Source organism: Lepidochelys kempii, chromosome 23, assembly GCF_965140285.1.
Source record: "Lepidochelys kempii isolate rLepKem1 chromosome 23, rLepKem1.hap1, whole genome shotgun sequence".
Lineage (NCBI taxonomy): Eukaryota > Metazoa > Chordata > Testudines > Cheloniidae > Lepidochelys > Lepidochelys kempii.
This window is the reverse complement of record NC_136402.1, coordinates 17,060,554-17,084,212: the sequence shown is the minus strand read 5'-3', so window position 1 is coordinate 17,084,212 and position 23,659 is coordinate 17,060,554. Positions and strand designations below refer to the sequence as shown.

At 66.1% G+C, this 23,659-nt stretch overlaps 1 protein-coding gene across 4 annotated transcripts; it reads right to left on the bottom strand.

The window, feature by feature from the left end:
• Positions 1-8,489: 8,489 nt before the first annotated feature.
• Positions 8,490-23,096, bottom strand: SYT3 (synaptotagmin 3). Of its 4 annotated transcripts, none has more exons than XM_073321812.1 (10): positions 22,996-23,096; positions 19,423-19,857; positions 18,550-18,716; positions 15,176-15,557; positions 14,369-14,921; positions 11,561-11,681; positions 11,129-11,300; positions 10,815-10,944; positions 10,238-10,346; positions 8,490-9,647 (listed from the first exon to the last, which is right to left on the bottom strand). In XM_073321812.1, the coding sequence occupies exons 3-9, from the start codon at positions 18,701-18,703 to the stop codon at positions 10,263-10,265; spliced, it is 1,596 nt and encodes a 531-aa protein (XP_073177913.1). In that variant the 5' UTR covers positions 18,704-18,716; positions 19,423-19,857; positions 22,996-23,096; the 3' UTR covers positions 8,490-9,647; positions 10,238-10,262. The 4 variants fall into 4 exon arrangements, with proteins under 4 accessions (XP_073177913.1, XP_073177916.1, XP_073177915.1 ...); XM_073321815.1 differs by having other exon boundaries at positions 11,561-11,675; XM_073321814.1 differs by lacking the exon at positions 22,996-23,096 and adding an exon at positions 22,078-22,278.
• Positions 23,097-23,659: the final 563 nt, after the last annotated feature.

Here is a 23,659-nt window from a genome sequence, read left to right as displayed (position 1 = left end):
GACCCCCCAGTCAGATCCGTTTTGGGGGGCAGGGAGACCAGAGCCCCATCTGGGCCTCCCTCCATTTCTCCAGCCAGCCCCAAACTGAGACTCTCCCGCCCTCCTCTGGCCTTTGTCTCTTTCCTGGGCCAGGAGGCCACCTGATCCCTTTGTTCTCCAGCCCCTTCAGTTGGCACCTTGCAGGGGAGGGGAGGGGGGGACCAGGCCATCAGCTGCCAGGAGACGGGGTATCAGCCATTCTCTGTGCAGACCCCATCACACTAGCCCTCTTGGGCTCTGCAACAATCACATGCCCATATCCCCCCACCTAGATACTTAAGAACTGCCTGGGGAAACTGAGGCACTCACACCGTATTCAGAGAGAGCATTAAGAACAGTCCCACTTTGTCACAAGAGGTTCTCAGACTTTTGTACTGGTGACCCCTTTCACACAGCAAGCCTCTGAGTGCGACCCCCCCTTATACATTAAAAACACTTTTTAATATATTTAACACCATTATAAATGCTAAAGGCAAAGCGGGGTTTGGGATGGAGGCTGACAGCTTGCGACCCCCCATATGATGACCTTGTGACCCCCTGAGGGGTCCCGACCCCCAGTTTGGGAGCCTGCCCCGAGGGACCCATTTTCTGTTACTAGAAGCTCTGGGGCTCTGCCAGCTGTAGTGGTCCATTCCCTGCTCCCCAGAATCCCCCGGGACCCAGTGCCATATTCTCTGTTACCCAGAATCCCCCAAATGACCTCCCCCATCCATGCAACCCCCACCCCCACCCCTTCGCTGAGGGGCCGGGGCTGCTCTGGGTTTAAACTGAATCTCTGTTGCAGCCCCGGGCTGAGCTGCAAAGATCAGCCACGCGGCGCAAGGTGAGAGCCGGAGCTGCTGTTGACGCAGGGCATAAATTAGCAGGGCCGGGTCCCGTGGTGGGGCCCGGCCCAGCGGGCAGAGCGGAACATGAGAGAGCAGCTGGCTCTGGGGGGGCGCGATGCAGCATGAAGCCGTGGCACGGCCGGAGGAGCGCCTGGGACCACAATAAAGCCACACTGAACGAATGCTGCAGGGAGTGGGGTAGGGGCTCACCATGGGGCACTCGCCCCTCGCAGTCACTGCTGACCCCTTGCCCCAGGGTGGCACTAGGGGGCGCTGTGCTGCAGGGAGCGGGGAGGGGGGGTTCTCTCCAGGTGTAGGGGCTGCTGTGCTGTAGGAAGGGAAGTGGGGGGCTCAGTCTCCAATGGGGAACCCGGCCGGTCAGACCCCTGGTCGGTGCCACCAATAAATCCCCCAAACTCCGACGCCCCATTCCCTGTTACCCACAATCCCCCGGAACCCCAGCCCGTGCCAGCACCCCATTCCCTGTTACCCACAATCCCCCGGGGCCCCTAGCCCGCGTCGGCGCCCCGTTCCCTGTTACCCACAATCCCCCGGGGCCCCTAGCCCGCGTCGGCACCCCATTCCCTGTTACCCACAATCCCCCGGGACCCCAGCCCGTGCCAGCACCCCATTCCCTGTTACCCACAATCCCCCGGGGCCCCTAGCCCGCATCGGCGCCCCGTTCCCTGTTACCCACAATCCCCCAGCACTTCTCCCAAAAGCCAGGGACAAAGTCCTGGCCAAGCTCTGTCTAGCAAGAATGGGGCTGACCCAATTCACACACACCACAATTGTGTGGCTGATTGGGGGGGTGCCTCCGGGGGTGGGGGGCCTGCTTCCCACTGGGCACTGGGGCTGCATGCACACTCCCTGCTATGTGTCGGGGTGTGTGAGTGAGTGTGTGAGTGAGTGTGTGAGTGTGTGCTGTGTCCTCTGCACACCGCTCTGGGTGGGCCAAGGGGGGCTGGCGTGTGTAGGTGTGCCATGTGTCTGTGTGAACGCGCGTGTGTGCAGTGGTGTGCATTGTCACAGGCCTGGGGAGGCGTGCGGGGGGGGGGCACTGGGGAGGGTTTGATGGTGGAGGAGGAGTTCCAGTGTGGGTGGGGGGTACTCTGTTACTCTCTGCCCCTTCCCCAGCCCTCCTGCCCCAGGACCCTCTGGCCCCTCTTCCATTACTCCCAGGCCCCCTCCCTCCCCCTGCCCCATGATGCTCCGCCTCCCACCCTGTCCTCTGCACTTAATTACCCTCTGCCCCCCAACCCCACTCTGTGCCGCAAGGGTGGGGCCTGGAGCACAGAGACCCACATTCCTGGGGCCCTTCGACCCCTGCCAATGGTTCGCATTTGGTGCCAGCCCAGCCGAGGGCACCACAGCCCCCGGACGCGATCACACCCTGACCCCCACCTGCGCAAGGGTCCAGGCCCCTGGGTTAGGGGCTGCTCCCAGCCCCATTGCTGGGGAAGCAGCGACACCTGGTGGGCAAAACGCTCCCCTGCGGCCTAGGCTCGTAGTGCAGGGTCATAACCCCCCTTCCCCAGCTAGGCCCCAGGGGGCACTGCAAGGAAGTGGGGCGCATGCAGCGCCCAGCAGTGTCATAACCCTCACTGCGACGCTAGGGGGCCCCGTGCTGTGCTCCCTTCCCAGAGCTGGGGACAGAACCCAGGCGTCCTGGCTCCCAGACCCGCCGCTGTGCCCAGTGCAGCCACCAGAGGCCACCCCCCAGCCCTCCAGGGCTGCAGGTCGCACTGTGGAGTGGGAGGCTCTTGCATGCTGCCTTAGTGGTAATGGAGCCAACCGGGCTGGGGGCAGGGGTGGGCAGCCCCCACTCCACTAACGCTGGGGTCCAGGGGGGTCCGGGATCAGCGCCTTGGACTTCACTGCGCAAGCCCTCCGAGGCTCTGAGGCCCGGGCACCGTCCGTCCCCAAATACCTCTCTAGCTACTCGCCCATCTATCCATCTATGCCCCTATACACCCATCTATTCCCCCACACCCATCTATCCGCCCACACCCATTGTGACAAAGTGGGACTGTTCTTAATATTTCCTCTGAATAGTGTGGGGGTGCCTCAGTTTCCCCTGTGCAGTTCTTAAGTATCTAGGGGGTGGGATAAGGGGGTATGATCATTGCAGAGCCCTAGAGGGCAGGTGTGTGCAGGGGTCTGGACACAGAGAATGGCCGACACCCTGTTTCCTGGCAACTGATAGCCTGGGCCCTTCCCCCCTGCAAGGTGAGAGCTAAAGGGTTGGAGAACAAAGGAATCAGGTGGCCTCCTGGCCGGGGAAAGGGACAAAGCCCAGGGGAGGAGGGGCTGGAGGGAGTTTCAGTTTGGGGCTGGCTGGGACATGGAGTGAAGGGCAGACGTGGTTGTCTGGCTCCCTGCCCCCCAAAATGGACCCAGCTGAGGGGTCCTGGTCTCTGCACCTACAAGCTCTGTGTTAGACCATGTCCCTGTCGTCTAATAAACCTCTGTTTCCCCGGCTGGCTGAGAGTCCCGTCTGACTGCGGAGTCGGGGGGCAGGACCCTCTGGCCCCCCCAGGACCCCACCTGAGCGGACTCGCTGTGGGAAGCGCACGGAGGGGCAGAGGAGGCTGAATGCTCCGAGGTCAGACCCAGGAAGGTGGAGCCGGGGGAGCTGTGTGTCCTGCAGACAGGCTGCTCCCAGAGAGGAGACTGCCCCAGAGTCCTGCCTGGCTTCATGGGGAGCAGATCCAGAGCATCGCCCGGGGACTCCGTGACACCATCCATCCACCTAGCCCTGTACATCCATCTATCCCCCCTACACTCACCTATCCCCCTACACCCATCTATCCCCCTACACCCATCTATCCATCTATCCCACCATACACCCATCTATCCCCCTACACCCATCTATCCATCTATCCTCCCTACACCCACCTATCCCCCTACACCCATCTATCCCTGTACACCCATCTATCCCCCCTACACTCACCTATCCCCCTACACCCATCTATCCCCCTACACCCATCTATCCATCTATCCCTGTACACCCATCTATCCATCTATCCCTGTACACCCATCTATCCCTGTACACTCATCTATCCATCTATCCCACCATACACCCATCTATCCCCCTACAGCCATCTATCCATCTACGCCCCCACACCCATCTATCTGTCTATCCCCCTACATCCATCTATCCCCGTCTATCCATCTATCCCCATCCACCCCCTCTATCGATCTATCTATTGCCGGAAGCTGGGACCGGGCGACAGGGGATGGGCCACTTGACGGTTCCCTGCCCTGTTCATTCCCTCTGGGCACCCGGCACTGGCCACTGTCGGAGGACAGGACGGGGCTAGATGGGCCTTTGCTCTGACCCAGTGGGGTCATTCTTATGTTCTTATGTATCCATCTGTCTACACACGCACACACAGCCGTCCATTCATCCAGTGTGTGGCTCTTTTGAGCACATCCTGGGCCTGTTAGTGGAGAGAGCAAGAGCGCATGTGTGTGTCAGGGAGGCACCTGTTACTCTGGGGGGGGTGTCTGGGCCTGTCTCTAGCAGAGGCCTTGTTGTGCGACTGGGGGGGGTGTGGAGGAGAGGGGGCAGGGACAGGGATGTTTGTCTACTCGGGTGTCTCTCTCCCCACTGCTCGCTCGCACACACACACGGCATTATGCTGTGTCTATTCCATCGCTGACCTATGGGGATGGAGGCAGGCAGAGCTGGGGGGGAGGGACACTGGGAGGGTGAGGACCCCCCCCCCCTTCTCCCAGTGCCCTGCCCTGGGTTTCAGACACCAGGTCTCCCTACTGCAGCATCGGGGACCCCCGGCCAGAATCGGGGCCTCCCTTCCCCCAGCTCCCAACCCAGAGCAGGTCCCACCTCGTGCCAGGTGCTTGCCAGCCCCGCAGTGAGATTTGGGACCCCTCCCCCGTGCCAGGTGGTATCCCCCACTGAGACTGGGACCTAGATCCCCCACACACACACACACACACAGGGATCCAGGTGCCAGCCCCCCTCCCGGGCAGGGAGCAGTCCTCCCCCTCCCCGCCCCAGCTATCCTCCTGCTCCCCACCCCCACAGGGAGCGTTCCTCTCTTCCCCCCCCCCCCCATTACAGGGAGCTGTTCTCTTGCAGGAACCCCCCCTGGCTCCGTGTGCCCCCCCTCACCCTCCATGTGCTCCCCACCCCACTGAGTTCCCCCCTCCCCACCAGGCCAGCGCCCCCACCTACCCGCAGAGTTAGCTAAGGGGGGGCTCAGAGCCCCCGGGGGAGGGATTGAGCGCAGCCGGGCACAGCACAAACCCCCACACATACACACCCCAGAGATCCCAGCCCCATTACCTGGGAACCCCAACTGCCCCCCAGCGTTTCCCCCACCGCCCTCCCCCACCCCACAAGCGCAGACTCCCCACTTTCCTCCCCTGCTTCCCAGCCCCGACCTTTCTATCCCCCCCACCCCCAGCTCCTGAGACTCCCCACGCCGGAGCCCCAGTCCCAGCTCCTTCGCCCCCCCTCTGCCCACCCCAACCCCGCCGGACCTCGCCGGGGGGGACGGGGACGGGACGGTTAGAGCCCCAGCGAGACCCGAACCTGCCAGGGATCAGGACCAAGACTAGCAGACCCAGGTAGGAAGGACTATGGCAGTGTGTGTGTGTGTGTGTCTTTGTGAGTCTGTGTCAGTGTGTGGGGGTTTGCGTGTCTGTGTGTGTGTGTGTGTGTGTGTGACACAGTGTGTGTGTCTGTGGGGGGGGTTGCATGTCTGTGTGTGTGTGTGTATCAGTGTGGGGGGGTTGCGTGTCTCTGTGTGTGTGTGTCTCTGTGTTTCAGTGTGTTTGTGTGTCTGTCTGTGTCTCGGTGTGTCTCGGTGTGTGTGTGTGTCTCTGGGGGGGGAGGGGTTGCGTGTCTCGGTGTGTGTGTGTGTATCAGTGTGGGGGGGTTGTGTGTCTTGGTGTGTCTCGGTGAGGGGGGGTTGTGTGTCTCGGGGTGTGTGTGTCTCTGGGGGGGTTGCGTGTCTCGGGGTGTCAGTGTGTCTCTGTGTGTGTGTGTGTGTGTCTCGGTGGGGGGGGTTGTGTGTCTCGGTGTGTGTGTGTCTCTCGGTGTGTGTGTGTCTGTGTGTGCCCGTGTGTGTGCGATGAGAGCGGAGCCACTCGGGGTGCCCGGGCTGGGCCCAGCACAAGTCCCCCCGCAGGGGCTGGGCCAGAGGCCAAGGGGGACACGGACACCCCCCCCCCCGACAGTATCAGAGCCCCACGGGGAGCCATACGGCGGGGGGGGGGGAAGCATCGCCCCAGCCCCCTCCCCACGCGGGGCTGCGAGCCAGAAAGCGGCGCCCCTCACCGCGGCGCCCAGAGAGGAAATGGGGGGCGGGGCTGGAGTCCGCCCGCGAGAGTGACGGGCGGGGGGGGGGGCGAGGATTTGGGGGGGAAGCTCTCAGCCGGGGGCGGGCGGAACTGGGAATCCCCCCCCCGGGAGGGCTCGCTCCGGAGATCTGCATGTGGGGGGGAGACACAGACTAACTCCGCCCCCCCCCCGGATATCCAGCCCCTCCCGACCCTCCTTCCGAGGGGGGCGGGAATTTCCTCGGTTCTCCGCCCCCCTCCAGCGCCCGGGCTTTCCCCAGCGCGCGAGCAGTGGGGAGGAGCGCGGGTTCCCCCCCGCCCCGGAGCCTCATTCATTGGCAATGCACCGTCGGGGGCGGGGCAGTCCTGGCATCAGCAGGGCTGGGGGGGCTGCGGGTCGGGAATGAGGGGCACTGGCAGAGTGGGGGGGCAAGGCTGGGCCAGCAGGGGGCTGTGGGTCGGGAGTGAGGGGCACCGGCAGGGCTGGGGGGGAGCCCAGGGCTGGGGGGGGAGCCCCAAGCCAGGGTGCTGAGGTCAGTTTTGGGGGCCCTGCTCCCACCCAGCCCCTCAAAGACCATCATCCTGACTGGCTCTGAGTCCCTGACTCTGGAGATGCAGGTGTGCAAGGGGGGGGGCACTGGGAGGGGTGCACTAGACACAAGTCCTGGGACGTGGGGCAGGAAGGGACGTGGGGGTCACTGGGTGGGGTCCGCCCTGCCTCCATGCCAAGGCAGGACCAAGCAAACCTAGCCCAGCCCTGACAGGGGTGTGTCCGACCTGGCCTTAAAAACCTACGCAGGATGGGGATCCCACGGCCCCCCACCCCCTTTGGGAGCCTGGCCCACAGCTCCACTCCCCTTAGCGGTCGCTATCTGGAAAACTCGCCAACCAAATCTCCCCCCCTGCAGATCAAGCCCAGGGCGTCTGGGGAGGCCACTCGCCCGTCACCATAATCACACCAGCTCTGTGCCCCTGAGCGTTTACGCCGGCAAAACGTATGTCACGCGGGGGGGGGGGGGGGGGGGGTCCTTCCCGCCTCTGAGCAACAGAAGTTTTGCCGACATAAGTGCGAGTGTAGACACGGGGCTGGAGGAGACGACCTCGCGGGTCCCCTCCAGTCCTACGCTCGAGGGGTTTTTCACCCTTTCCTCGGCAGCCAGGTTTGCTAACCCTTCGATCGGCTTTCGTCGCTCTCCTCCAGACTCGCGCCACGTCTTTCCGAAGGCGGGGCGCCCCGCCCGGGACACGGTCCTGCAGCGGGGGCCGCCCCCGCGCCGCGCCGAGCAGGCCCGGGCCTGCGGTAGACACGCTCCGGGGAACACAAACCCTCTGCTCTGCACCACGTTTTGACTCTGGTCCATTTGCGAACCGCCCGCAGCCCGGCTCCCGGCAGGCCTGTTTGCAGCCTCGGCCGTTCCCTTTTCCCCGCGGCGTTTCTCAGGCTCGCGTCGATTTCACACCGAAAGCTCCAGGATCCTTTCGAGGTCTCGGCCCAGGCGCCAGGGCGCTGGCGATCCTAACCCCGGGGCAGCGCCCGGGGCAGGTGGGTGAGACGGGGCCGGCAGGCCGGGGACACAAGTTCCTCGCGGTGTCTCCCCTCCAGCTAGGACTCCCCAGAGGGGTCGTCATCCAATGGGGACCGGCCCCAGAGCTCTGTGCTGGGGGCCTGGGGGCTGCAAAGGCTGCCCCCGCCCCAATGCGGGGCCAGCACCCCCGGAGGCCAGCACCCCTGTCTGGTGACGGCGATTCCTCCCCCCGTCCCCGTAACCCACAGCCAGCCCGAGGTCCCAGGGAAAGATGGAGCAACTCTGCCCCCTGGTGGTGAACCGCACCCAATGAAAGGGCCCTGCCGTGAACCACTGACACTCCTCCTTCAGACCACCGCCCCCTCCCCGGACAAATAAGTGTCAATTAAAGAACCACCCCCCCATCCCCCCACCGAGCTAGCATAGAACCAGGAGTCCTGGCTCCCAGCTCTAACCACTAGCCCCGACTCCCCTCCCAGAGCCAGGAGAGAACCCAGGAGTCCTGGCTCCCAGCCCCGCCTGCTCTAACCAGCAGCCCCCAGTTCCCTCCCACAGCCAGGGAGAGAACCCAGGAGTCCGGGCTCCCAGCCCCCCCCTTCTCTAACCACTACACCCCACTCCCCTCCCACAGCCAGGGAGAGAACCCAGGAGTCCGGGCTCCCAGCACCCCCCAGCTCTTTACAGCCCAGGGTGGGTGGGGCAGCAGGGGGCAGTGTCTTGCTGCAGGGGGGTTGGAGGGAAGGGGGGCCCCAGGGGAGCGGGGTCCAGGACGCACCAGGCCCAGCAGTCACTTCTCACCAGATTTATTGTTAAGGTCACATTAGCAGCAGCTCCGAGTTCCCATGACGCTATTGCAGAATGTTATGGCCAGAACCCTGCCTGCTCCCCTCTCCCCGCCCCCCACCCAGCACGCTGGGTGCCCTGCCCCGGGGGTGGGGGGCAGGCAGGGGTCTATGGCTTTTCCAGAGGGGTTTCCACTTGGTCAAGTAGGCCTGGGGGGGCGGGTTGGTTTTTTTCCCCCTCACACACTTAAAACAAAGACCCAGGATGGATCATCGGGGGACGGACGGACAGAGAAACGCAGACAGACAAAGGTACAGACATGCGTGAGGGGACGGGGGGCGACAGACAGGAACTGGATGTCTGGGTTCTCCTAGACGGATTCCCCAGACCCCACTGTCCCTACGCTCTGGGGTGTGGGGAGGCACATCCGGACGCCTGGGTTCTTCTCCTCCCCACACACACCCACACACCACGGCTGGTGGGGGGGGGGTGGAAATCATGTTCATGCAAACCACCGAGAAACAAGTTGGGGGGGAGACATGTTCCCCCCACCAAGTCCAGATCAAGCATGAAGTCCCCTGGGTGGGGAGGCATGACCCCCATTTCAGTCAGGGGAAGCCAGATGCTTTGGGGGTCACTGCAAACAGCCCTGCCCCCCCCAGATGAGTCAGTCATTGGGGGGTGACGCAGCCCCCACACAGTGCAGGGGTCTCTTCTCAGCACTGGGGGGGCGGGCAGCAGGAGCCATCGGTCGGGGGGGGACGCAGGGGTGTGGAAAGAACCAGCCAAGAGGTCCTTCCTCTTCAGGACGAGATGCAGATCCCCGGACACCTGGGTTCACAGTGCGTGGGTGCGGCTAAAGCCAGGCAACCTGCCCCTCCCACAAGGGGCGGGGGGCGTGGCAGCCCCCCACCCCCTACAACATGCAAGTCACTGAGTAGAGGGGGGCTCCCAGCCTGTGGTCTCCCACCCCAAACACACACAAATCAGCCCCAGGGAGGGAGAGGCATTTGGAGACGGCTCGGTCCTGGCTTCTCCTATGGCTTAGAGAAAAAATGACACCCCCATCCCCACGGCCCCCCCAACACATACACAGAGCTCCTGACGGCGCCTCCCCCTGGACACGGAGAACAGCGCAGAACCAGTGAGACCAGCCACGATCCTGGGGGGGAGAGAGAATCCACTCAGCCCTGCAGGTGCCCCTCACTCCCGACCCGCAGTCCCCTGCTAGCCCAGCCCTGACCCCCCCCAGCCCTGCCGGTGCCCCTCACTCCCGACCCGCAGCCCCCTGCTAGCCCAGCCCTGACCCCCCCCAGCCCTGCCGGTGCCCCTCACTCCCGACCCGCAGCCCCCTGCTAGCCCGGCCCTGCCCCCCCCAGCCCTGCCGGTGCCTCTTGCTCCCAACCCGCAGCCCCCTGCCAGCCCAGCCCTGACCCCCCCCAGCCCTGCCGGTGCCCCTCACTCCCGAACCGCAGCCCCCTGCTAGCCCAGCCCTGACCACCCCCAGCCCTGCCGGTGCCCCTCACTCCCGACCCCCAGCCCCCTGCTAGCCCGGCCCTCTCCCCCCCAGCCCTGCCGGTGCCCCTCACTCCCAACCCACACCCCCCTGCTAGCCCAGCCCTGACCCCCCCCAGCCCTGCCGGTGCCCCTCACTCCCGACCCACAGCCCCCTGCTAGCCCGGCCCTGCCCCCCCCCAGCCCTGCCGGTGCCCCTCACTCCCGACCCGCAGCCCCCGCTGCCTAAATACTCACAGCCCCTGGGGGTCTCGGCGGGGGGCTAGTCCGAGGGGACGCTCTCCACCACGATGCTGGGCTTGTCGCGCTGGGCACTCTTGGAGATGTAGCTGTTCAGGGCTTTCTCCTGGAGAGGGGGTCAGTGGGGTCAGAGATGGCACCAGCCCCCCAGCCCCTTCTCCCAACCCCCCACCATGTCCTTCCCTGTCCCCTTCCCCATAGTACACGCCTGCCCATCCACATCCCCTCTGCCCCACAAGTGACCCCTCCCTGACCCCAAAGCCTGCCCCCTCCCAACACCCTCAGCGCCACCCCATGTAGCATGGACCCCCCCATGCCCCACGGCAAGGACCCCCTCGATGCGCCTGCCAGGCCACGTCCCACAGCATGCCCCCCGCATGGACCCCCCCATGCCCCACGGCAAGGACCCCTCGATGCGCCTGCCAGGCCACGTCCCACAGCATGCCCCGCATGGACCCCCCCATGCCCCACGGCAAGGACCCCTCGATGCGCCTGCCAGGCCACGTCCCACAGCATGCCCCCCGCAGCTCACCTCCTCAACCCCCCAGCACGCCCCCACTCCCCGCCCCATTACCTCCACCAGCGGATGCCAGTGCTCAATGGGTTGGCGGGGGCTGGCCAACATCTCGGCCCAGTGCTCCCGGCCCGGCCCCTCGGCGTCGCTCCCCACCCGGCACATCCCGATCACCTCGTTGTGCCCGATGCTGGGGGAGAAACAGACCAGTCGATGCTGGACCCCGCCCCGCCCACGGGGACCCAGAGCCGGGGAGAGGACCCAGGCGTCCTGGCTCCCCCAGCCCCCGTGCTCTATCCCGCCAGCCCCCACTCCCCGTTCCCAGTGCCGGAGGTGGAAGCCGGGCGTCCTGCCCGCCGGGCGGCCGGGCTCACCAGTCGTAGTCCATGACGGTGATGGTGAGGCTGACGTGCTCGGTGCTCTCGTGTGGGATGTCGAAGACGAGGGCCTCGTTGTAGCTGGGGTTCAGGGTGTTCTTCTTGATGGACGTCTTGCGTTTCTTCAGCCGTCGCCCCTCGCACATGAGCGAGGCCTTGACGTAGGGGTCTGGGGGGGGGGGTCAGATATGGGCCGAATGGGTGGGGGTTCCCCAGCTCCACACCTCCCAATGCCAGCAGCCCCCGTCCCCGGCCACCCCTTCGGTGCCTCCTCCAACCCAGCAGCGTCCCCATCTCCCACCCCCTGTAGCACCCACAGCCCCCCATCCCAGCCCCCCTGGCCCCCAGCCCTGCTGATGCCCCTCACTCCCAACCCACAGCCCATCCCAGCCCCCCCCCCCCCCCAGCACAGACCCCTCGGTCCCTGACCTGAGAAGCCAGTCAGGTCCATGGCTTTGAGGTTGGAGGCCCGGATGATGGTCACAGTCAGGCGGCCGGCGGTGGGCAGGTAACAGAGGGAGAAATTCACCTCCCCAAGGTCGGCCTTCTCCTGCGGGGGGGGAGGGGGTGAGTGACCCCAGGCGCCGGCAGCCTGAATATTTCATGCCCCTTTACCAGGCTGCAGCGATTTCCTGCCCATGAATATTAATGCCCGCCTGGCCCTGGGCGCCGGCCCAGCCCACGTGTTACAGCCCCTGGCGCCCGGCCACCACCGGCCCCCGGGAACTGGCCGAGGAGAGCGAGAGGCAGACAAGCGATGGGCCAGATTTCCTGAGTCACTGCTGACCCCAGTGCAGTGCCCCTCACTCCCGACCCACAGCCCCCTGCCAGCCCGGCCCTGGGCCCCCCACAACCCTACCGGTGCCCCTCACTCCCGACCCGCAGCCCCCTGCCAGCCCGGCCCTGGGCCCCCCACAACCCTGCTGGTGCCCCTCACTCCCGACCCGCAGCCCCTTGCTCGCCTGGCCCTGGGCCCCCCACAACCCTGCCAGTGCCCCTCACTCCTGACCCGCAGCCCCCTGCCAGCCCGGCCCTGGGCCCCCCACAACCCTGCTGGTGCCCCTCACTCCCAACCCGCAGCCCCTTGCTCGCCCGGCCCTGGGTCCCCCACAACCCTGCCGGTGCCCCTAACTCCCGACCCGCAGCCCCCTGCCAGCCCGGCCCTGGGCCCCCCACAACCCTGCTGGTGCCCCTCACTCCCGACCCGCAGCCCCTTGCTCGCCCGGCCCTGGGTCCCCCACAACCCTGCCGGTGCCCCTAACTCCCGACCCGCAGCCCCCTGCCAGCCCGGCCCTGGGCCCCCCACAACCCTGCTGGTGCCCCTCACTCCCGACCCGCAGCCCCTTGCTCGCCCGGCCCTGGGTCCCCCACAACCCTGCCGGCGCCCCTCACTCCCGACCCGCAGCCCCCCTGCCGGGAGTGGGGCAGGGACGCAGTAGTGCGCGGTCTCCCCTCACCTTCTGCACTGGCTCCGACCCCCCAGTGCGGCGCTAGGGGGCGCTGTGCTAAAGGGAGTGGGGGGCACAGTAAGGGGTGCTGCCCCAGTGGGGGAGGGGGAGGTTGTGGGGCCGGGGCTGCAGGGAGCAGGACCAGGGACTGTCTGGGGCTGGTTCCCAGCTCCCCCTCTTTGGATGCTGGGGCCGGAGCGAGAGCAGCGGGTGGATTTCCTGGTGGGGAGGGCGTGGGGGAGGGGCAGGGCACACACACACAAACACACACACACACACACACACACACACACAAACACACACACACACACAAACACACACACACACACACACCCCGCCTGCTCCTACCCTCCCCCGCCCTTTCCCTCACCTGAAAATCAGCTGACTTCCCGCAGCTCAAACCCCAGACAGAGAGCCAGAGCCAGGGACGGGACAGTGATAACGGCAGGGCAGGGGGGGGCCAGGGCCGGGCTGGCAGGGGGCTGCGGGTCGGGAGTGAGGGGCATCGGCAGCGCTGTGGGGAGGTCAGGGCTGGGCTGGCAGGGGGCTGCGGGTCGGGAGTGAGGGGCACCGGCAGGGCTGGGGGGGGGCAGGGCCGGGCTGGCAGGGGGCTGCGGGTCGGGAGTGAGGGGCACCGGCAGGGCTGGGGGGGGCTAGGGCTGGACTGGCAGGGGGCTGCGGGTCGGGAGTGAGGGGCACCGGCAGCGCTGTGGGGAGGTCAGGGCTGGGCTGGCAGGGGGCTGCGGGTCGGGAGTGAGGGGCACCGGCAGGGCTGGGGGGGGGCAGGGCCGGGCTGGCAGGGGGCTGCGGGTCGGGAGTGAGGGGCACCGGCAGGGCTGGGGGGGGCTAGGGCTGGACTGGCAGGGGGTTGTGGGTCGGGAGTGAGGGGCACCAGCAGGGCTGGGGGGGGCAGGGCCGGGCTGGCAGGGGGCTGCGGGTCGGGAGTGAGGAGCAGCATCCGGGCCGGGCGGGGGAGGGGAGCACACATACCTGGCTGCTCTAATTACCCGTCAGTTTCATAAACAAGAAATTCAGCTAAAATATTCAAAAACACCCCGGCTGGAAATCCAGGCAGAATTGGGTCGAAGGCACCAGGAGCTGGGAGGAGGGGAAGAAGTGGGTGCTGGGGGGGAAGGGCAGGGTCCAGAGGGAAGCCAGATTGGGGGCCGTTAGATACCACGGCCCTTGCCCCACACTCGAGGCAGCATCCTACCCCTGGGTTGGGATCACCCCACATTATCCCCCTCCCAAGATTGCATCTCTCACTCCCTGGACTGAGACCCATCCCATCTCCCTGGGGTCTCACCACGCTGGCCCCCCAGACAAGCTACCTTCTCCCACTCTGGCATCTCCAGCAGGATGGCTGGGTGCGGGCACTGGGGGCTGCGCTGGGGAGTGGGCTTGGGTTGAGGGGCTAGAATGGAAGGTGGATCGAGTTGGTGGGTCTGGACTGGGGAGATGGATCGAGTTGAGTGGGGTTACGTTGAGTTGTTTTGAGCGTTGAACGTTGGGTTTGAGTTGAACTGAGTTGACACGGGGTTGGGGTTGAGTTGGGTCAGTCTGGGCTGGATCGAGATGAGTTGGGGTTGAATTTGGATTGGGTTGAGTTAAGGTTGACTTGCATTGAGCCGGGGTGGGTTTGCGTTGGGTTAAATTCGGGTTGAGGTGAAGAGCTGAGCTGAATTGAGACAGACAGCGGCTGAGCTGACGATTGTGTCAGCCTCCCATCCCGCTCACCCCTCCCACAACCCACACCCCGTCCCCCGCCGTCCCCCATGGCCTCACTCACCGAGCTGCCCTCCAGGATATCCCTCCAGATGGGCGTCTCCTCGTCCCGCTCCGCCATCTCCAGCAAGTTGTCCAGCACCACCTGCCCGATGAGGTCGTGGCGGGAGAAGCGGTCGAAGTCGTAGACGCTGAAATGCAGCTTGCGTCCCGGCAGCTCGGCGAAGGGGACGTTGAAGTTGAAGGTCTCGTTGAAGACGGGGTTGAGCGTCTTGCGGTGCACCTTGGTCTGGAACTTCTTCTTGCGGTCGGGCAGCAGGTACATCTTGACGTAGGGGTCGGAGAAGCCGTTGGCGTCCTTGGCCGGCAGGTCCAGCGCCCGCAGGATCTTCACCACCAGCTGCTCCGAGGCATAGGCGTAGCGCAGGGCGAAGCTGATGCGTCCGCAGGGAGGACCCTCCGCCTTACGGTGCTCCGCCTCGCCCGCCCGCTGCTTGTACAGCTCCGGCTTGATCTGACCGATGCTGGTGGCCTGCTCCGGCTTGTCCTCCCCGCCGTGGCCGACCACCTCCGGGCTGGACGGCTGCTGGGTCACGGGGCGCGGCAGGGTGTTGTACCTGTGAGGGGACGGGAGTTGGGAGGGGCGCACTGAGACATGGGGTGCCCCCAATCCACCTGGGGCAGGAGCTATGGGCTGGGAGCGGGGGGCAGCTCCCCCCTGAATGCACTCCCCCAGGAGCCCCCACACCCCAGGGCTCCCCTTGTGAAACCCCAGCTACTCCCCCTGCCCCCCTGAGACAGGTCCCCCCTCCCATGCCAGGTACGCTCCTGCTGCCCCCTAGTGGGAGGCAAGGGCGGCCCCGGGCCTCACCTGGGGGCGGGCGCCAAGGTGGCCACCTGCTGGTGGGAGTGCGCATTGGGCATGCCGCCACCCTCCTTGGGGCCCACCTGCCCCTCCACCGGCAGGTCGGGCGAGGTCTGGCTCAGCTTGAGGGTGGCCTCGGGGTAGGAGTCCATGTCGAGGTAGGAGCGTTCAGGCATCTCGGGGCCCAGCTCCACGCGCTCCACCAGCAGGTCGCCGAAGGGCGAGTGGTGCAGGTGGCCGTGGAGGCCGTGGTCCTTGCGTGGGGCTGGCGAGGCCCCCTTGTCCCGCCAGGGGACCCAGCAGAGCTTCCAGGAGACGAAGAGCGAGACCCCCAGCAGCACGATGCCGCAGAAGGTGACGATGACGGACAGCAGGCTGACGGAGATGTCTGTGCGGGGCAGAGGCTGTGAGCAGCGGGAGGGGACACGGGAGACGCAGGCTGGAGACCCCGTCCTCCCACCGGTACCCCAGCCCCCTGGGCACGAAGACAGGGCCGCGCCGCCACCCCCAGTATCCCATCGCCGCCACCTGGAACGTCGACATCACCACGTGTCCCCCCCAGACTCCATCACCGCCTGAAAGGTGGACATGACCACGTCCCCCCACAATACCCCATCACCGCCTGGAACGTCGACATGACCACGTCCCCCCACAATATCCCATCACCGCCTGGAACGTCGACATGACCACGTCCCCCCACAATACCCCATCGCCGCCTGGAACGTCGACATGACCACGTCCTCCCACAATATCCCATCACCGGCAGGAACGTCGACATGACCACGTCCCCCCACAATACCCCATCACCGCCTGGAACATCGACATGACCACATCCCCCCACAATATCCCATCACCGGCAGGAACGTCAACATGACCACGTCCCCCCACAATACCCCATCACCGCCTGGAACGTCGACATGACCACATCCCCCCACAATACCCCATCACCGCCTGGAACGTCGACATGACCACGTCCCCCCACAATACCCCATCACCGCCTGGAACGTCGACATGACCACGTCCCCCCACAATATCCCATCACCGCCTGGAACGTCGACATGACCACGTCCCCCCACAATACCCCATCACCGCCTGGAACGTCGACATGACCACGTCCTCCCACAATACCCCATCGCCGCCTGGAACGTCGACATGACCACGTCCTCCCACAATACCCCATCGCCGCCAGGAACGTCGACATGACCACGTCCCCCCACAATACCCCATCGCCGCCTGGAACGTCGACATGACCACGTCCTCCCACAATATCCCATCACCGGCAGGAACGTCGACATGACCACGTCCCCCCACAATACCCCATCACCGCCTGGAACGTCGACATGACCACATCCCCCCACAATACCCCATCACCGCCTGGAACGTCGACATGACCACGTCCCCCCACAATATCCCATCACCACCAGGAACGTCGACATGGCCACGTCCCCCCACAATATCCCATCACCGCCTGGAACGTCGACATGACCACGTCCCCCCACAATACCCCATCACCGCCAGGAACGTCGACATGGCCACGTCCCCCCACAATATCCCATCACCGTCAGGAACGTCGACATGACCACGTCCCCCCACAATACCCCATCGCCGCCTGGAACGTCGACATGACCACGTCCTCCCACAATACCCCATCGCCGCCAGGAACGTCGACATGACCACGTCCCCCCACAATATCGCATCACCGCCTGGAACGTCGACATGACCACGTCCCCCCACAATATCCCATCACCGCCTGGAACGTCGACATGGCCACGTCCCCCCACAATATCCCATCACCGCCTGGAACGTCGACATGACCACGTCCCCCCACAATACCCCATCACCGCCAGGAACGTCGACATGGCCACGTCCCCCCACAATACCCCATCACCGCCTGGAACGTCGACATGACCACGTCCCCCCACAATATCGCATCGCCGCCTGGAACGTCAACATGACCACGTCCCCCCACAATACCCCATCACCGCCTGGAACGTCGACATGACCACGTCCCCCCACAATACCCCATCACCGCCTGGAACGTCGACATGACCACGTCCCCCCACAATACCCCATCGCCGCCTGGAACGTCGACATGACCACGTCCTCCCACAATACCCCATCACCACCAGGAACGTCGACATGACCACGTCCTCCCACAATACCCCATCACCGCCAGGAACGTCGACATGACCACGTCCCCCCACAATACCCCATCACCGCCAGGAACGTCGACATGACCACGTCCCCCCACAATATCCCATCACCGCCTGGAACGTCGACATGACCACGTCCTCCCACAATACCCCATCGCCGCCAGGAACGTCGACATGACCACGTCCCCCCACAATATCGCATCACCGCCTGGAACGTCGACATGACCACGTCCCCCCACAATACCCCATCACCGCCTGGAACGTCGACATGACCACGTCCCCCCACAATACCCCATCACCGCCTGGAACGTCGACATGACCACGTCCCCCCACAATACCCCATCGCCGCCTGGAACGTCGACATGACCACGTCCTCCCACAATACCCCATCACCACCAGGAACGTCGACATGACCACGTCCTCCCACAATACCCCATCACCGCCAGGAACGTCGACATGACCACGTCCCCCCACAATACCCCATCACCGCCAGGAACGTCGACATGACCACGTCCCCCCACAATATCCCATCACCGCCTGGAACGTCGACATGACCACGTCCTCCCACAATACCCCATCACCGCCAGGAACGTCGACATGACCACGTCCCCCCACAATACCCCATCACCGCCAGGAACGTCGACATGGCCACGTCCCCCCACAATATCCCATCACCGCCAGGAACGTCGACATGACCACATCCCCCCACAATACCCCATCACCGCCAGGAACGTCGACATGACCACGTCCCCCCACAATATCCCATCACCGCCTGGAACGTCGACATGACCACGTCCCCCCACAATATCGCATCACCGCCTGGAACGTCGACATGACCACGTCCCCCCACAATACCCCATCGCCGCCTGGAACGTCGACATGACCACGTCCCCCCACAATACCCCATCGCCGCCAGGAACGTCGACATGACCACGTCCCCCCACAATATCCCATCACCACCTGGAACGTCGACATGACCACGTCCCCCCACAATACCCCATCGCCGCCTGGAACGTCGACATGGCCACGTCCCCCCACAATATCCCATCACCGCCAGGAACGTCGACATGGCCACGTCCCCCCACAATACCCCAACCGCCCCAAAACATCGACGTGAACAGGACCCTCGCACCTTCCCAGCCCCCACCAAATGCAGACGTAACCCTGCCCCCCCTGCAGCCTGCCAGCCCCCCGGGACGCGCCCACGGGCAGAGCCCGGCCTCTTACCCGAGTCGGTGGGCGGGGGGTGCCCCCGGTTCCGCAGCAGGTCGGTGAACTCCAGGCATTTCTCGTGTTGCTCCAGGGCCCGCAGGGAGAAGCAGAGCTCCTTGAGCAGGGTGAGCGCACCACGGCACACGTCCTCCTCGTAGTCACCTGACATGGCGCCGCACCATCTGCCCACGCAGGGAGAGAGCCCGTGAGCTGCCCCCGGGGAAGCCCAGCCAGCGTCGCCCCCGACAGCCAGCCCAGCCGAGACACAGGGCGAGCCCCGGGGGGCACACCCACAGGGGAACATTCGCACGCCCGTGCCCACACAAGCCCACGTGCATTTGCACGCCTGTGCCCACGCAAGCCCACGTGCATTCGCATGCCCATGTGCACACCAACATGTCTGCATTGCCACACCCATGCCCATGAAGACATGCGCACACCCAAACACATGCGCATTCGCACACCCACACTCAGACAAGCGTGTGCATTTGTACGCCCATGCCCGCACAAACCCACGTGGATTTGCATGCCCATGCCCGCACAGACACATTTGCACACCCATACCCACACATACACATGTGCATTTCCACACCCACCCACACACCTGTTCACAAGTTTCCACCCGCAGGGCCAGCCCGTCTCACACACGCCTGCACTTGCCTTCCCTCCTACGGTCCGAAGCAGCCACGCCCAAGTGCAAAGCCTTGTGCACGGACACACGGCTCGGGCTCTGCCGCTCACTGCCGCACACCGGCGGTGGACCCACGTTCAGGCAGAGCCGGGAGGGCACGCGGCCCCGCGCCCGCAGACCGGCACGTGCCCCCTCATGCACACCCAGCAGTGCCCCCCTCCCCATGCCCCCCCAGGCCAGGTCCCCTCCTCACTGACCTGCTCAGCAGCCTCTGTCTCCTGCCGGCTCGGGGTGCAGGTGGGGTGGCTGGATCTGCCGGAACCAGATGCAGGGCGCCGGCCCGGTGGCAGGCTGGGGTGGGGGGTCAGTTCCAGTTCTGGGGAGTCTGTGCTGGTCGGGGACAGGCGCCCAGGTCTGCCATGCTGGACGCTGCCAAGGCCATGTGGCGGGGGGGACAGGCCCTCGAGGGTGCCCCCTCCAGGCGGCTCCAGGATCAGCGGTAGAGACCAGCCACCACCATGCTCCACGGGGGGCGGGCTCACAGGGCCTGGGGTTCAGGAGTCCAGCTGGGAAATCGGGGGCCGGGCGTTTCCATGTGGGGGTGGGGGATGTGGCTCAGAGATTCTTCTCCTGGGGAGGGGTGTTGGTTGGAGCCTTGGTATGGGGGAGGGTGGCCCCAGATTCACACGAACCTGTGGGGGGGGGGGGAAGATCATTAGATGGAGGCATCTGCACCCCATCCCCCAAGCTCCGTCCCTGCCCACCCCCCTCGCCAGACCCCAACCTTCCCACCTCTTCTTCCAGACCCATAACTCCGTCCCCCCCTCCTTCCCACCCATATCCCCTCTGCCCCAGCTACAGCCCCACCCCCCTCCCACCTACTCAACCCCCCCCTTCATCTCTGCTCGGCCCTGGAGACCCTCCCCGCCCCAGAGCCCAAAGTCACCCAGGGTTGGAGAGAGAAGAGCTGGGAGCCAGGACTCCTGGGTTCTCTCCTGACTCGTGCTGTCGGGGGATGAGCACTGTCTCTGTCTCCCCCAGGGACTGGGGGGGGGGGAAAGGGGGCGCACTCCTGCTCCTGGCCGCAGCAGACTGGCCCGGACCAGCACTGTGCCAGCTTAGGGGTCCCCTCAGCCTCTTGCCTGCCCTGAACACCCAAGCTCCAGGCCAGATTCCTCCCCCCACCCGTCATCGCCTGCTCCCCCCACCTCCCCAGCCAGCCTGCGCGCCCTCCCGGGGCACAGAAGGGCCTTGGCCCAGAGCATGGGGGGCGGGGCAGGGCAGAGCTGGGGGGGCTTGGGTTAAGGGCCAGTTGGGGGGGGGGCCCTGGCCAGCCCGAGTCCCCGTCTTTCCCCTGAGGCCAGGCCAGGCAGCTGCTCCTGCCTGCCAGCGCACACGGCTTGGCCACGCTCCCACATGCGTGTGCCGAGACCGGCTGGGAAATGTGTAACACCCCCCCACACACACACACACACACCCCTTCGGGGCACGCACTTGTGCGAACTGGGCCGAGAAGGGGGGCGGGGGAGCCCACGCGTGAACCAAGACCCGGCTCGCGAACGCCCCACGCCCCGGGCTGGGATTTCTCCGCTCCGGCTCCCCCCGTCACTCCCGTGGTTTCAGCCACTGCTCCCCCGCACGGTGAGTCACCAGTGCCGCACGGGGGGGGCACGGCCAGGGAAACCCCCGTAGACAGACGCGGGCGGTCAGAGCAAAGCTCAGAGGCACACCCCCCGACGCACAGCCTCCCCCCGCAGGGGTCGGGGTAGAATTAAGGCTGCTGCTGATTGGCCCAGGGGGAGCGCGGGGGGCACAGAGGGACAGGGGTGTGCAGGGAGCGGGGCGTGAAGGCAGCTCTGTGCCCGGACTCCCACCCGCAGCCAGGGATAGAACCCAGCTCCGGCCCAGCCCCGGCTCCAGTAACCGGAGCTGCCTGCAGGGCACATCCAGCCATGCCCGGTCGATACGTCGCTTGGTGCTGCCAGGAGCCCCCCCCCCATATACACACTGCAGGGAGTGGCTCAGCAGTTTGGTGGGGGGGCTGCTTCCCAGCCGCCGGGGCGACAGGGCAGAGGCCAGAACCAATTCCCAGCGTTCGGGCCTGAGAGGTTCGTAGATAAGGAAGGTCAGGGCAGCTGGTGAAAGGCAGCCAGGCCTGGTCGTGGATGGAGTGGCAGGACTCCTGGGTTCTCTCCCCAGCTCCAGGAGGGGAGTGGGGTCTGGTGGGTTGTGGGGGGGGGGGTATTGGGAGCCAGGACCCTTCCAGTCTCTCCCCCAACCCACCAGATCCCACTCCCCTCCGGGAGCCAGGACACCTGGGTTCTCTCCCTGGCACCCGGAGGGGAGTGGGGACTAGTGAGGGGGGATCTGGGAGCCAGGATGCCTGGGTTCTCTCCCTCGCACTGGGAGGGGAGGCTAATGGTTAGATCCGGGGGGGGGGGTGTACCACTGTCTCTGAACCCCCAGACCCTGCCCTATGCCCCCCACCCCGTCCCAGTACTGAACCATTCCTTTGGCCTGGCAAGTCCCCAGCCCCAGCTCCGTGAACAGGCCTCGATCCCCCCACAGCAGAGACCTGGCATGCCGCTGTGGAGTCCAGCACCCTCCTGCCGTGCCCCCCGCGACCATGCCCACCCCACACACCGGTGTGTCACCCTCTATCTCTGCCACACGCCCCCGTCAGCCCCAAGCGGGGTTTCTCTTGCAGGGAACCCCAGAGAGTGAGCAGCTGGGGGCATCGCACACTCACCCCCCCCTCACACACTGGCACAGTGTCAGGCCTGCCCGGTCTCACTCTCTCTGTCGCACACCCAGCGTGAACCACGCTGGTGTCACACACACACACACAGAGTCTTTGTCTCGCGTGCAGCCAGCCGGAGCAGCGCTGGTGTCGCACACTCCCGCACACTCACCAGGGTGCTCGCACACTCACCGGGGTGCTCGCACACTCACCGGGGTGCTCGCACACTCACGTCCAGGGCTGGCTCCAGGTTTGCTCCTAATCACATTAGCGTGTTGGCGCAACAGCCGCCAGGAGGCTGCTCCCTTGTCTGAGAAACACCCCCTGCCCCGACAGGCGGCTGCCTCCTAATTACACCCTGCGCTGAGGGGGGAGGGAAGGGGAACCCCCCTGCACGCAGCTGCGTGGGAGCGGCTCCCGCTGCCCCCACTTTTGTACATCTGCCCCTCCCAGGGGCCAGGAGACCTGAGCCCCCCCTCAGCATTCCCTTCCCCCCAGCTCCCTCCCCCCGTTCCTGGAGACAAGCGGGAGCACACCGGGGACTAGGAGACCTTGCATCCCTCTCCCACACTTTCCCCGCGTCCTCCCTGACCCCCCCCCAACCTGCAGACCCACCAGCCCCCAGCACCTGCTGCCCCTGGGCTAGAGAACCTCCAGCCCCCCCCCATCACACCACTCCTCACTCCTATCCGCTAGAGACCCTGCACGCCCCCAGCCCCCACCTCAATGCACCCCCAAATCCTTCCCTCACTGCACCCCCAGCCCTTCTCAATGCACCCCCAAATCCTCCCCTCCCTGCACCCCCAGCTCTCCTCAATGCACCCCCAAATCCTCCCCTCCCTGCACCCCCAGCCCTCCTCAATGCACCCCCAAATCCTCCCCTCCCTGCACCCCCAGCCCTCCTCAATGCACCCCCAAATCCTCCCCTCCCTGCACCCCCAGCTCTCTCTGCCAACCCAGCTCCCCCCTCAGCCCCCATCCCTGCGCCCCACGCTCCCCCCTCCTCCCTTGCACCCCAAGTCCCCGCGCGTCCCCGGGCTGGATTCCCCACCCCCACCTCCTGGGCTGTCCGGTCCGGACCGGTCCCTACCTGCCGGGGCCGCCAGCCCCGCCGACCGACCCGAGCCGGCTGCGCGGGGACGATGCGCCTCCGCCCGCCTCCCCCGCGCCTGGGAGCGCAGCAGAACCGAGCAGGTGCCGGGTCCCCCCGCAAGGCCCCGCGCCGGCCGCCAGGGGGAGCCCGCGCCCGGCCGGAGACGCCAAGAAGGGGGCGGGGAGCTGCGGGACCGCTCACCCCAGCTGCGGCGGGGGGGGGGGGCAGAGAGGAATAGCTGGGGGGAGAGGGGTCCCCGTGTACCCCGCCCCCCTGCACCCCATCCCCGAGGGGCCACGCCCCAGCGCCGGGCGAGGGGTCCCCGTGTACCCCGCACCCCGCACCCCATCCCCGAGGGGCCACGCCCCAGCGCCGGGCGAGGGGTCCCCGTGTACCCCGCCCCCCTGCACCCCATCCCCGAGGGGCCACGCCCCAGCGCCGGGCGAGGGGTCCCCGTGTACCCCGCCCCCCTGCACCCCATCCCCGAGGGGCCACGCCCCAGCGCCGGGCGAGGGGTCCCCGTGTACCCCGCACCCCGCACCCCATCCCCGAGGGGCCACGCCCCAGCGCCGGGCGAGGGGTCCCCGTGTACCCCGCCCCCCTGCACCCCATCCCCGAGGGGCCACGCCCCAGCGCCGGGCGAGGGGTCCCCATGTACCCA